This window comes from Mus musculus, chromosome 3 (assembly GCF_000001635.26).
Source record: "Mus musculus strain C57BL/6J chromosome 3, GRCm38.p6 C57BL/6J".
Classification (NCBI taxonomy): Eukaryota; Metazoa; Chordata; class Mammalia; order Rodentia; family Muridae; genus Mus; species Mus musculus.
In genome coordinates, this window is record NC_000069.6 from 40,949,065 (window position 1) to 40,963,406 (window position 14,342).

At 44.1% G+C, this 14,342-nt stretch overlaps 1 protein-coding gene across 14 annotated transcripts in view; it reads left to right on the plus strand.

Annotated features, from left to right (window-relative positions):
• Positions 1-705: 705 nt before the first annotated feature.
• Positions 706-14,342, plus strand: part of Larp1b (La ribonucleoprotein domain family, member 1B) — a 90,438-nt gene continuing 76,801 nt past the window's right edge. For 4 of the 14 annotated variants that reach the window (XM_017319521.2, XM_017319522.2, XM_030252543.1 and 1 more), the window contains exons 1-3: positions 707-1,620; positions 12,544-12,602; positions 13,105-13,164. In XM_017319521.2, the coding sequence (XP_017175010.1) occupies positions 714-1,620; positions 12,544-12,602; positions 13,105-13,164 (1,026 nt within the window). In that variant the 5' untranslated portion in view covers positions 707-713. Of the gene's footprint in view, positions 1,621-1,688; positions 1,887-12,543; positions 12,725-13,104; positions 13,165-14,342 lie in introns of those variants that run through there. The other 10 variants (XM_017319520.2, XM_030252542.1, XM_030252544.1 and 7 more) reach the window with 9 other exon arrangements.

A 14,342-nucleotide genomic window follows, 5' to 3' on the forward strand; every position in this document is an offset into this window, starting at 1 on the left:
AGGACCGACAAGTGCACTTCTTGTAATGTCGAGGCTGGGTCTTCACTTGAACTTGGCTCCGGATCAGGAGTGCCTATTGGAGCCCACATCGTTACTGGGAAACTTTTCCTGGGTCCTGAGGACCCGCCCTCGTGAAAAGCCTGAAGCGTTTCACCTTAGCGCAAATGGACTTTCTGGTCCTCCTGGTTCCTGAAGATTGTCCTCCTAGTCCCTGGGTCACAGACGTAAGATGCTCCCCAAGCGTAGCAGGTTCATCCTCGCGATCCGCTAGGGCGGGGCTCTCATCAAACCATGCCCGCCGCATTCGGGAAGACTCCACAGGCCGCGGTCGCCCGCAGCGTTTAGGGAATGCCCGCAAGTGGCCACGTCACTTTCCAGGGTGCCCGCCCCCTAACCTGCCTCGCCCTCTACCCGCCCCGCCCCTCACCCTGACTGGCCCTCGCCCTGGTCCTTGGGCACCTGGCCTACTGAACGCTGATTATCTTGGCTCTTGCCTACATCACGCCCCGCCCACTGGCACGCCTTTCCCCTTGCGCGCCCCGCCTCTTGGACGCCTCCGCCTCCGCACGCCCAGCCCATCGGCCCGCCTCAGCCTATAAACGCCCCGCCTACCTGGCCACCCCGCCCATTGGCCCTCCTCGCCCTCTGTACGCCCCGCCCAGTAGCCTTCCTCGCCCTCTGCACGCCCCGCCCCTGGCTGCCTCGCCCTCTGCATGCCCCGCCCTCAGGGACAGTTACCGGCTCAGGCCGCGCGCGCCTCCGCAGCTCGCCAGAGATCCTTCAGACTGGCTGGAGCGCCGCGTTGTCGCCCGCGCCCGCTGAGGGCTCGCGGCTCGGGCGCGCCCGGCGCGAGTGGCGAGCTCCGGCCGTGCGCTGCGACGAGGCCAGGCGGCGGGCGGTTAGCGCTCCGCTCGGCGGGCGGGGAGGACGGGCACGCCGGGCGCTGCACGCCTCGGCGGGCGGGTTCCGCGTCCCAGGACCGAAGCGGGTCGGTGCCCCCGTGTGGAGAGAGGGGCGGCCGGGCTCCCTGGACCCGGACGGCCCCCGGCTGGGCAGGAGGCTGGGGCCAGGGGCCGGCCATGTCCGCTCGCGCCCCGGTGCCCGCCGCTGCCACCCGGGAGGACCCGCCCGCCGTGGCCGGAGACCGGGACGCGCTGTTGGCAGCGACGAGCCGGCGGGCGGAGCAGCCGGCGCCCGGCGAGCGGGAGGGCAAGGAGGCGAGGGAGGAGCGGGCCGCGGCCGCCACCAGCGCGGGTGCGCGGGGAGAGCCGTCGCCGGCGCTCGTGCTGGGACACAGCGTGCCGCAAGCGGCCGTGCCCGTGAGGCCGCTGGCGCTGCACCTGGCGCACAAGGCGCGTGCGCCCGGGGGTCCCTTCGGCGGGGAGGCTCCGCCGCTGCCGCCGCCGCCTCCGCCGCCGCCACCACCACCGCCGCCGCTGCCGCCGCCAGCACCGCGGGACCCACCGGAGGACGCCCGCGAGGACCCAGCGGCAGCCGGCCCGGAGGACAAGCCGCCGCCGCCGCCGCCAAAGGGGAACCCGTGGACCAAGAAGCTGCCGCAGCACCTGTCCACCGTGGGCACCGGCGTGCCGTCGCCCGCTCAGGACTCCCCGGAGGCCGGTGAGTGCGGTCCGCGGGAGGTGTTTGGTTCCTAGGTGTCATTCACCGTGCCGATTTACATAAATGGACATCTAGGAGAGGGAGCGACAGGAAGAGGTGGGACCTCAGGTTCTCCTTGACGGGTAGGGGCACGACGTGGGTGACTGGGCAGCGGGGCTGTGCTGGGCTCGTGCCTTCACGTGTCGGCGTCCTAGACGCGGTGAATACCGTGGAAAAGTTTCCGGGAACTTGACACAGAGTAGAGGCGAGTCGGGACGAGCGGATTTGTAAGTGGAAGTCCGATTGGGCTGGCTCCTGAAGTGAGGTGGTGAAACGAAAGTCTCGAAAAGCTGCTAGGTAGATGTGGCTGTGAAGGCAGCTGGTATTAGGTGTTTTTGCGGTTGTGTGGTTGTGTTTCAGAATGCCTGACACAGGACAGTTGATTCAGAGTCCGGATCGCACAGCTGGTCCCACGGTAGCCTGCGCGTTAGCAATTGGGTTGTGCCTTTGCGTTCGAATGCTGACCCATGCAATATGGCCCTTGGGGCTTTATTTGGGTTGCAGCAACTGCAGTTAGAAAGTAAAATGAAGACTGGCTTGTATTTGGTGGCGTATGCCGATTGATGTAGAGGATTAGGCGTTCGAAGAGAAGTCAAAAAGAAAAAAGTTAGAATGGAAATGCTGAGTAAAACTCTCCTTTTTCTTTTTTTTTCTTTTTTTAATAAAACTGCACTAAAATAACTGAACTTTTCTGTGGGAATTGCGGCTGTTTTGTTGGCAAGTTTTCGCTGGTCTGGGGAGAGTTGGTGGAACAGCCGAAGTTTGAGCATGTTTATGGGGTTGTGAGGGTCAAATGCGGTGAAGGGATCCTGTACAATTGTGATTGTTTTATCTCTCCTGTAGGGGGAGATAAATGTTGAACCAATTTAGTTTCTTAGGTTTTGCACGCAGAACCAATTTAGTTTCTTAGGTTTTGCACGCAGAAATGCTCACTAACTTATTTGCTTTTGTTATTTTGCTTGCTTTTTGAAACACTATCTACTTGTGTAGCCCAGGGGGTTGTGGAATTCTTGATCCTCACGTCACTGTCTTCTTCAAGATACTGGGATTATAGACATTCTGCTCTCCTTATTAATTCTTACTAAATTTTGACACCTTAAGGAAAAACAAAACAAAAGCACTGAGTTTTGCTCTCCATCTTGTATTAGTACAATTCTGGCCTGCTGAAAAGAGCAGTTTACTACCATTGCTAAATAAGTGAAGAGAACATGGTATATCAAGTCTTCTTAAAATTTCGTAGAGAAACCTGTTGATCACTCTGTTACCCCTCCATATCTAGATTTACACAGAGTACTAGGCATTATAATATTTATTGAACTATGAAATATTAATCGAGTTTTTTGTGTGTTTGTTTTTGTTTTGTTTGTTTGTTTGTTTTGTTTGCTTTTCGGTTTTTGGAGACAGGGTTTCTCTTTACAGCCTTGGCTGTCCTGGAACTCACTTTGTAGACCAGGCTGTCCTCGAACTCAGAAATCCACCTGCCTCTGCCTCCCGGGTGCTGGGATTAAAGGCATGCGCCACCACCGCCTGGCTCCGAGTTTTTATAAACTCAGTTTTCTAGACTTTAAAACGTTTCAAAGTGAAACTGGAGATTCTTTTCCCCCCTCATGGGGATGAGCCTAGGGCTTTGTGCTTGCTGGGCAAGTGCTTTATCATCAAGCTGTATGTGCAGATTTTCTAGCCCCTCCCCCCAAGAATTTTATTGCAGATTACTTGGAAAAATATTTGACAGTTTAACCTACTTGTGCCTTGGATCTCCAGTCCTCCTTAGATTAAGGATACAGTGACTTACTGGGAGTGTGGCCCATACCTATAATTCCAACAAGGGGATTATGAGCTTGAAGCCAGCCTGGATTACACTCAAGACCAAGGTCTCAGAAAATCAGAAGCCAGGCCTTTAATTCCAGTACTTTTGAGGGAATGGCAGTGGATCTCTGAATTCAAGGTCAGCCTAATCTACTACTTAGTTTCAGGACAGCCAGGGCTATGTAGACAGACCTTTCTCAAATTCAAAAGGAGCTCTAGTTGCACCAATGTTTCTGTATTAACAACTCTTACATCCTGGGGTCACTGCAGTACTGGGAATGCTTTTCCTCAGATCTGTGGCAGGGTGGCAGTGCTGACTCTTAAGCTGTTCTACAGTGTCTAATGGGTAACTTAGAGTGGTGGTGTAAGGAATGTACTGCTGAAAGAAATGGGTGATAGTATAGTTATTACTAACTAGCTAGTTGACTTTTGGCATTATTCTTGTAAATTAATGACATGGATAGGTTCATGTCTTCTATTTGTTGTTTGTTTTGATAAACATTTTTCTGAATTATAGAGGCTAGCAACAAACCCAGACCTCCATCTAGGCTGAGGTAATGGTCATGAAGGAGCCACGGCTCCCAAATCTTACTTAAAACAAGAGTGCTTTCTACATGCAAGCCAGATGCCATGCCCTCCTTCTTGTTTTCCTAAGAAAACTGAATAGGGTGGGCTACAGCTTGGACAGATAGCTCAGTAGTTAAAAGTGCTTACTGCTTTTGACAGAGCACCCATATCTGGGTCACCCAGTTATAGAGGATCTATTGCCCTTTGGCCCCTGAGGGTATCCTCACATGGGTGGTGCACATACACAAAAATAAAAATAAGGAATCTTCTAAAAGATGAAGTTTCAAAGGGGGGTGTGTGATAATAAGCTGTACAGTGGTACATGCCTATAGTCCAAGCTACTCGGAAGTTGAGACTAGAGGGTCAACTATACCTTGTAGTTTGAGACCAGCCAAAGCAATATAGTGAGGTGGTAGGGCTGCTGAGGTGGCTCAGAGCTTAAGAGTGCATAGTGCTTTTTTAGAGGATATGTGTAATTGCAGCTCCTAAGAAACTCAACACTCTCTTCTTACCTCCTTGGGCACCTGCACTTACATGCACATACACAGAGATAAACACATAATTAAAGTAAAATAAATATTTGAAAAATATGAGTCCCTGTATCAAAAAGAGAATAATAGTAATGATAAGCAATCAAATATGCCCAGAGATCATTTAGGATTCAAAGAATACAGATTGAGCAATATTAAATTATCAATTAATAGAATGATTCTAGAATTCATTCTACAAAATAGGAAGTCTTGAGAGAAAGAGGATTTGTGTTTGTTTGTTTTTGTTTTTGGAGACAGGGTTCTGTGTAGCCCTGGCTGTCCTGGAACTCACTCTGTAGACCAGGCTGGCCTCAAACTCAGAAATCTGCCTGCTTCTGCCTTCTAAATGCTGGGATTAAAGGCGTGTGCCACCACTGCCTAGCGAGAAAGAGGCTTTTAATTCCAGCCAAACTTACTCATATAAATGAAGTGAAGGAATTACAGCCACAACTTTTTGCCATAAACATTGTTGTTAGAGGTAGATGCATTATAAGAAGCACGGGGAGTCTTTTTTTTTTTTTAAAGGATACGATCATGGACTTACATTTATTTGTTTAGTGTGTGTGCATGCATCATTGTGGTTTATGTGAAGATCAGAGAACAGCTTTGGGGGAGTTGTTCCTTAAATCATGTGTGTTCTGGGATCAAACTCAGGTCAGACTTGGCAGTAAGCTCCTTTACCTTCTTAGCCATTTCAGCAGCCTAGCTTTCTCCAGACAAAAAAGTGAGACAGATTTTTGATGGCTCCATGTTTTCAGACACTCTTCTCCAGTTTTAGGATGACTCTGGTATATTGCTGTTTTGGGGAAACCAGATAAAACATTTCAGTCAAAGTCAGGCCTACCTAGGAATATCTTGATCAGTATTAAAACTTCTGACCTAGCTGGGCAGTGATGGTGCATGTCTTTAATTCCAGCACTTGGGAGGCAGAGACAGGCAGATTTCTGAGGCCAGCCCGGTCTACAGACTGAGTTCCAGGACATCCAGGGCTACACAGAGAAACCCTCTCTCAAGAAACCAAAAAATAAAAAAAGACTTCTGACCTTCCCAAACCATGTTAAGTAGTTGTAATTATTTAATAAGCCCTTCATTAAATAACAGTCTAAGACTTGTTAATTACTTGCTTGTAGCTGTGGTTGTACAGTAAAAATCAGTCTTGTAGTATAATTTTTCAGAAACAGAGTATGAAAATATTTTGTCCATTTTTTTTTCATTCTCATTCTTTGAACCCTATGCTGTTTTGAGAAAGGATCTCACTATATTATGTAGCCCTGGCTGGCCTGGAATTCACTATGTAGACTAGACTGGCCTCACAAGCCTTTCTAGTGCTAGGATTAAAGGCAAGTGCTACCATGCCTGGCTATGTTGCTTTTTATCAACCTACTTCCTCCCTTTTTTTTTTTTTTTTTTTTTTTCAGGAATCGTAAGTTTGCTGTTAGTGCCCTCATGAAATACATCTTAGAAGCAAATTCTATTTTATTATAAAATAAGTATATAATATAAAGATGTAAAATAGCACATATTATATATCCTTATAATTTGTAAAAATAAAACTCTTGGGGCTTGTGCACACATACCACACAGATGACCTTTTGATCTTGTGATATTCCCTTCAAAAAGCGTCATGTTACTGATTAATCTGTTTACTAATTTTTTAAAGACCTTTTTAACAATTACTTTCCAACAAGTGAATTCTATAGAACATATGAAACATAAAGTTTCATTCACAGTACTGGATGATTGCTGGGTGGTGGTACATGCCTTTAATCCTAGTACTCAGGAGGCAGAGGTAGGCTGATCTTTGAGTTTGAGGCCAGCCTGGTCTACAGAGTGAGTTCAGGACAGCTAGAGCCACACAGAGAAACCTTGCCTCAAAAAACAGAAAACAAAACAAAACAAAAAACAAAAAGGTACTGAGTGATTTTTAAATTAAATTTAATTTTTTTGAGAAAGGGCTTTGTGTACCTTAGGCTGGCCTGAAACTAAGTAGCTGAGGCAGATCTTGAATTTCTGATTCTCCTGCCTCCTCTTCCTAAGTACTGTCACTACAGAACCTGTCTGGCTAGTCCTTTATACTCTAGACTCACTTTTAAATTGTATAGTAATCCATAAATATAGCTCACATAGCTAATTTAGCATTGACCTATTGAGTCTTGATTGTTCCCTTCCCTTATCTTGACAAAATAATGTTCTATATGTATCTTGTCATTGTCTGTGTCTTTCCATAGGGTAAATGTAGAAATCAACTGTCATGCCACAGAGTATTACTGTTGGACTATAAATTGATATTTTCTTTGTTAGCATAGGAAAGAATCCTTTCCTTGCCTTTTGAGTTTGGGGTGCTTTCTTTTTTTTAGATGAGAGTCTTGCTGCATAGCTCAGATTGTTGAGTTTCTTACATCAGCCTTTTCAGTGCTAGGATTATATGCCTGTACCACCAACCTGGATTTTTAGGTATATTTTTATTTTATGTGTTTGAGTGTTTTGCCTACATGTATGTCTGTACCACTTGTGTATATCATGCCTTCAGAGGTCAGAAGATGGCATTGGATGCCCTGGAACTGGAGTTATAGTTGGTGAGCCACCATGTGGGTGCTGGGAATTGAACCTGAGTCTTGTGTAAAACTAATCAGTGCTTTTAATTTAGTCACTGAGCCATATCTCCAGCCCCCAAATAATATTTTTATTGAAGATTTTGGTTTCTTTTGAACATGGCTGCCCCTCACTCTTATTTATTTCATGGAGTGTTTTATTATTTTCTCTATTTTTTGAAACTATACTATAATTACTTCATTTCCTCCTTTTCTTCTTTCCAAACCCTCCTATATACCTCTCAGTGTTCCTTCGACTTTATGACCTCTTTTTTCATTATTATTCTTGTATATGTATTCATATTCCTATACACAGTCCAACCTGCTCTGTATATAATGTTACTTGTATGTATGTTTGCAGGGTTGACCATTTGTTATTGCATAACTAATTGTTGTGTTCTTCCCTGGGAAAGACTATTTCTTCCTCTTTCAGCTTGGCTTTGAAGTCTGTAACTCTTTGTGTAGTGAGGCTTAGTGGTCCTTCCTCTGTCTGCTTTGGCATATCTGTTATAGGAATGTTTAGGTAGTCATATTGATTGGTAAGACTTTAATGGCTGTCGTTTCTGACATCCCTATGAAACCTGATCTCACAGCAAACTCTGTGGTCCTCTGGCTCTTACTGTCTTCTGTCCCTTCTTTTGCAATGTTCTCTGAACTATTGGTGGGTGAGTTGTATTATAGTTGTATCCAATAGGACTGGGCTCCCTAACTCTGCATTTTGGTTGATTGTGTTGTTTTGTTTTGTTTTGTTTTCCCAAGACAGGGTTTCTCTGTAGTCCTGGCTATCCTGGAACTCACTCTGTAGACCAGGCTGGCCTCAAATTGAGAAATCCGCCTGCCTCCGCCTCCCAAGTGCTGGGATTAAAGGCGTGTGCCACCACGCCCGGCTTGATTGTGGTTTTCTTTTCTTTTTTTATTATTGGGTATTTATTTCATATACATTTCCAATGCTATCCCAAAAGTCCCCCACACCCTCCCACACCCACTCTCCCACCCACCCACTCCCACCTCTTGGCCCTGGCGTTCCACTGTACTGAGGCATATAAAGTCTGCACGACCAATGGGCCTCTCTTTCCACTGATGGCCGACCAGGCCATCTTCTGATACATATGCAGCTAGAGCTCTGGGGGGGGGGGGTACTGGTTAGTTCATATTGTTGTTCCACCTATACGGTTGCAGATCCCCCCAGCTCACTGGGTACTTCCTCCAGCTCCTCCATTGGGGGCCCTGTGATCCATCCAATAGCTAGCTGACTGTGAGCATCCACTTCTGTGTTTGCTAGGCCCTTGTGGTTTTCTTAAAGAGAAGTTTCAAATTTTTTAGATGAGGAGGGAAAACTACCCTTGGATATAAGGACAAATATTTAGAATTTAGTTAGAATTATGCTGGCTTAGTAAAATGCTGGTTGTAGGTACTCCTAAGATCTGTGATTTCACAAATCCAGGACTTCATCAAATGTTGATTACTGCCAATGTATATGTTTTATGGCATGATATCTTTTATCCATATGTACATGTATGTTTGCGCACACACACACATGCTATCTATTCCATGTCTTTGTAGATTATTACAGGCACATACCAGTATGCCATGTTACCATCTTTCTTTGAACATTTTTTTTTTTTTTTAATTATAGGTAGCTGGGCAGTGGTGCTGCCTGCCTTTAACCTCTAGCACTGAGACAGGCAGGCATATTTGAGAGAGAGAGAGAGAGAGAGAGAGAGAGAGAGAGAGAGGAGAGAAACTTATTATAGCACATACTGATGGTAGGCTCTCCCAGTCCCAGGCTGGTATGTCTAGTTGAGGTGGTTTACTCTGTAATTCAAAGACTAGGTAGGAAAGAAACTGAAAGTTTTGAGACTAGTTGGTCTGTATACCCAGTTCATGTCAGCTGGGGCTACACACCCAGGCCCTGCTTCAAAACGTGAATGAATGAGGGAGGGAGGGAGTGGATAAATATGAAAAATACAACTGTATTTTTGAAAGCCTTTCTTAAAGACAGTTTTCTTTTTCTTTTTTCTTTTTTGATATTTTTAAATCAATTCTTTGTGAACTTTGTGCACCATAGTCCCACTCATTTCCCATCCCTCGTCCACCCTTGCATACCCACACAAAAAAAGACCCACTCCAAAAAAAAAAAAACAAAAAAAAAACCAAATAAGTCTCTTGTGGAAGCTATAGTATGCCACCTTGTGTCACACAGCATAACCCTTTGTCTCCACATTTTTACTTGTAGATGTTCATGGAGACCCTGCAGCTTTGGTTTTGCAGACTGGTCCCTTCATGTGCTCCAGCAGTGCATAGATGGAGTAGATGTTGGGGTGGGCCAGTTCAAAGCCCTGGGTTGGAGCCTGGGCGGTAGCTGAGTTGGTCAGCTCACCAGCTCTCCCACACCCACACTACCATGGCCAGCTCTCCAGCATTGCCTTACTTTGCTCACTCAAGGTCATATCAGGCAAGGGGCAGGATCAGCTACCCCTACCCACCCCACCCCTGCTTTCACATCCTCAGGGCTGGCTTATCCTCTTCCCCCAACACCAGGATCAACTCTACTGTGCTGCCCACGTGAGGTAGTAGGGTCTGCTCTCCCACTCTCATGACCTGGGGGGCAGGGGGGAGATAGGGCAGCTTTCTCTGGCTCATCCATGCTCCCACCAACAGGGCCAGCTCTATTGTAGTACCCAGGTGAGGTGCAGGGCCCTCTCCCAAGTTGCAGCAGCCAGTAAGGCATGGGGCCAGCTCTACACAGCTTTTAGACATCAATGTGGTCTGAGCTGGCAGCCCAGACTAGGAAATTCACATGGATTTTGGTGGTAATATGACCCATGTACATTGACACAGACCTCTGTTGCTGCATGGCCTTGGACTCAGACATGGCCCTAGCACAGACCTGGACTTGACTATGGCCTCAGGGGGCAGAGCCAGCTACTCACATCAGACTCTGCCTCTCCATCCTGACTCTCCACTTCTACCTCTCTTCATAGTGCTCAAACCATTTGACTTCTCTTTCTTTCCCATTCCTCCACCACATACATTGTAGTAGCTCCCACTGTAGGTAACCATGACTGGGTTATCGTCTACTGGTTTTTCCTTTTGTTTTACAATTATTTATTTATTTTTAATTTTAATTTTGTTTTGTTTTGTTTTCAAGACAGGGTTTTATTATGTAGCCTCGGCTGTTCTACAACTAACTCTGTAGGCTAGGTTGGCCTTTAAAGTCACAGAGATCTATCTGCCTCTGACCTATCACCTGGCTTAAGGACAGTTGAGGTTTTGTTTGTTGTTTTGGTTTTTTTCTTTTTTTTTTTTTTTTTTTTTTTTTTTTTGAGACAGGGTCTTTCTGTAAAGCCCTGACTGTCCTGGAATTTGCTCTCTAGATCAGGCTGGCCTCCAACTCAGATAATCTTGCTTGTCTCTGCCTCTCACTGCTGGAGTTAAAGGCATTGTGACCTGTCACGTACTTTCTTTAAAGAGATGACAGGTGAATCAATGGTTGTCTGTGTTGCTTGTTTGGAGCACTGACTTTGTGTATGTTGAATAAGTTCTCTACCTTCCATTGAACTATATAGCCCCAGCCCACAAATGTCTACAGAGACCAAATTACTTTTTTGTGTGTGGCTAGGTTCTGGGTATCCTGGTTAGTTTGTTGTTGTTTTATTTTTTATTATTTCAGTGTATTTGCTTGTTTAGTCAACTTGACTCGAACTAACATTATATGAGAATTATCTTAATTATCTTAGAAACAACCCAGTTAGCAGCAGCCCTCCATTGGCTCTGAATCAGCTCTTCAGGTTTCTGCCCTGGCTTCCCTCTTTGATGGACTCATAACCTGGAGGTCTAAGATTAAACAAGTGCGTTCCTTTCCAAGTTTCTTTTGATGGTAGTGTTTTGTTGTTTGGTTTTTGTTTTGTTTTGTTTTGTTTTGTTTTGAGACAGGGTTTCTCTGTGTAGCCCTGGCTGGCCTGAAACTCACTCTGTGATCAGGCTGGCCTTGAACTCAGAAATCCACCTGCCTCTGCCTCCCAAGTGCTGGGATTAAAGGCATGCGCCACCATGCCTGGCTGTTTGTTTGTTTTTTTTTTTTAAAGATTTATTTAGTTTATGTGTATGAGTGTTTTGCCTACATTTATGTATGTGGATCATATGTGTGCCCACTGTCCACAGAGGTCAGAGGTGATGGATTTCTTATTTATGGATGATTGTGGGCTAACTGAACCTGGGTCCTCTGCAAGAGCAAAACTGCTCTTAACCCCTGAGCTATCTTTCTAGCCCCTGGTAATGGTGTTTTACAGCAACAGAATCCCTAACAGAGACACTGGGTATAATCTATTAAGGTTGCCAAACCTGTTTGTTTCCTAGATGTAGTTTGAAGTCTCAGAGCACTTTTTCTAAATGTTTCTTGGTGAATATATTATGCAGAATAATTTATCCTGGGGCTGGGGAGATGGCTCTTCAGGTAAGAGCACTGACTGCTCTTCTGAAGGTCCTGAGTTCAAATCCCAGCCACCACATCACTCACACCCACCCGTAATGACATCTGACGCCCTCTTCTGGTGCATCTGAAGACAGCTACAGTGTACTTATGTAAAATAATAAATAAATCTTTGGACCTGAGTGATCAGGGCTGACTGGAGGGAGTGGGGTTGGCAGGAGCCAGCAGAGGTCCTAAAATTCAATTCCCAACAACCACATGAAGGCTCACAACCATCTGTACAGCTACAGTGTACTCATATACATAAAATAAATAGATTTTTAAAAAGAGAATAATTTATCCTATCCTATTACAAAGTGAGTTGAGGGCTGGGAAGTAGAACATGCCTTCCCATTCATGACATGCCAAAATAAAAATATGAGAGATAGAGAACAAGAAAATGGGTATAGAATTTTACTTAAAGAAGTTATAATTTTATTTTTATTTGGTTGCATTTTATTAATAAAAGGAGTGGTTTGTCAGCTTAGTGTAAATTAGTATTTTCCAACTTTTGGGTTTTTTGTTTTTTGTTTTTTGTTTTTTTGAAGCAAAGTTTTTCTGTGTAGCCTGGCTGTCCTGGAACTCGTTCTGTATAGTCTAAGATGACCTTGCCTCAACGTCCCAAGTGCTGGGAGTAACAGTGTGTGTCACCACTGCCCAGCTAGTATTTTACACTTTTAAAATGTGGGTAGCATTTAAAATTTGCATATTACAGTTGATGCCTTTCTAGGAATCTTAAAAAAAGAGAATAATTTATCCTATCCTATTACAAAGTTGAGTTGAGGCCTTGAAAACCAGAAACTTGGATTTTGTTGGGAGTGTTAACTATGCTAACTTGCTAAAATTGAAATAATATTCATTTACTAAGTTTATTAAATGAAATGGTTGTAAAAAAAACAATTTTGTATATTTTCTTTAGAGCTCAGTTCCCCCAAAATTATAAAAGCGGGAAAACTCAAGACAAAGAAATCCAACAAGGTATGCTTTTACAAGGAAGTACTTTTTAAATGAGTTTGAAACAGTTCTGCTTGAAGTCTGATCCTAAGACCACTGAATTTTTACTTCAAAGTGGTTGAAAGTCTACATTTAAATAAATTTAGGTAATTTTAAAAATTACTATTGCTTTATTTGATTTTGTTTCCCCCCCACCACCCCCCCTGTGGTTGAGACAGGATCTCACTACACAGCCTTGACTGGCCTGGAACTCAAAGAAATCACCTGCTTCTGCCTCCTTGCTGGGATCAAAGTTGTGTGCCACTATATCTAGCTTATTGCTTTTGCTGAGACAGTCTCCTGTAGCCCCAGTTAGCCTTTTTCACCCATGGTTGCTATCGAATTCCCGTGCCTCCTATTTCTAACTGCTAAGATTGTTGGCATGTACCAACATGCTTGGCCACAAAAATTACTTTTAGCAATTCTTTTTTCTGTTTAAAAGTTCTAAAAAAAATCATTTTCAGTTGTATCACTTATTACTTTTTAGGCTAGTGACTTCAGTGATATGGCAAACTGGCCAACACCAGGTGAATTGGTTAACACGGGGGTAAGTGTTTTTTTTTTTTTTTTTAATTCTGTTTTAAAAAGAAAATTCTTGTTTCAGCATTATTGTGTGTGGCTCATCAGTAGGATTATTTGACTTACAGCATCCTTTACTACAAAGTAATGTTAGTAATGAATTTGGCAGCTTAACATTTACCTAGTCTGCATTTTTGTAATAATGATCACATTTACGTTATAATACATCAATTTTACATTTTATATAACTATATCTCTTGCTAAGAAGATGGTACAAACTTGACAGCTATACTTTTTATAATTTTACCCAATTATAAGATAATTTCATTTACATTTCCCTGTTTGGTTGTATCCTTTGGAGTTGGGGAAAGGTATTTACATTTTGTTCTATGATTTCTTTTTTTCAAAAAGGATTAAATTTTTTTTTTAACTAAAGAAATCAGATTTACTTAATGTGTTTAAGTATTTTGCCTGTACAAGCACCATGTGCGTAATTGGTGCCTGTGAAGGTCAGAAGAACTGCCTGGAACTGTAATTAAAGGTGGCTGTGAGAAAATGAGTGCTGGGAACTGAACGCAGGTCCTCTGTAAAAGCAACACGTGCTCTTAACTACTGAGCCATCTCTTCAGCTCCTCTTTTTCTTTTCTTTTTTTTTCTTTTTTTTTTGCGGGGAAGTTTGTTTTTTATTCTTAAGACAGGGTCCCTCTGTATAGCTCTGGCTGTCCTGGAACTCACTCTGTAGACTAGGCTGCCTTCTTGCCTCTGCCAATAAAATGCTGGGATTAAAGGAGTCTTATCACCACACCCAGCCTTAATGTAATAGATTGTTATCAGACTGTGCATGCAAACCCATTACCACAACCAGAACACGAGTTTGGCTCCTGCTTGTAAGTGTTGCAGCCATCAGTCCTGTTAAGCCTTCTGTATTTTCTGTGGATGTGGAATAGTGTAGGAAGCACTGTTGTTTCTGGCTTACTCAAGTACTATTATCTTAAGATTATGCTTTGTGTATCAGTAATACATTTTAATTCACAGTTGTAACACTATCCATTCACTTATTTTGGTGGACATTTGAGTTATTATAAATGAAACTCTATAAAATTTTGCACAGAAATTTCCCTCTTTCCCCATTGGCAGTAACTAGGAAAAAGAGTGGCAAGATCATATACTAGCTATTATTTAGTTTTTTTAAAGAAACTGCCAAAC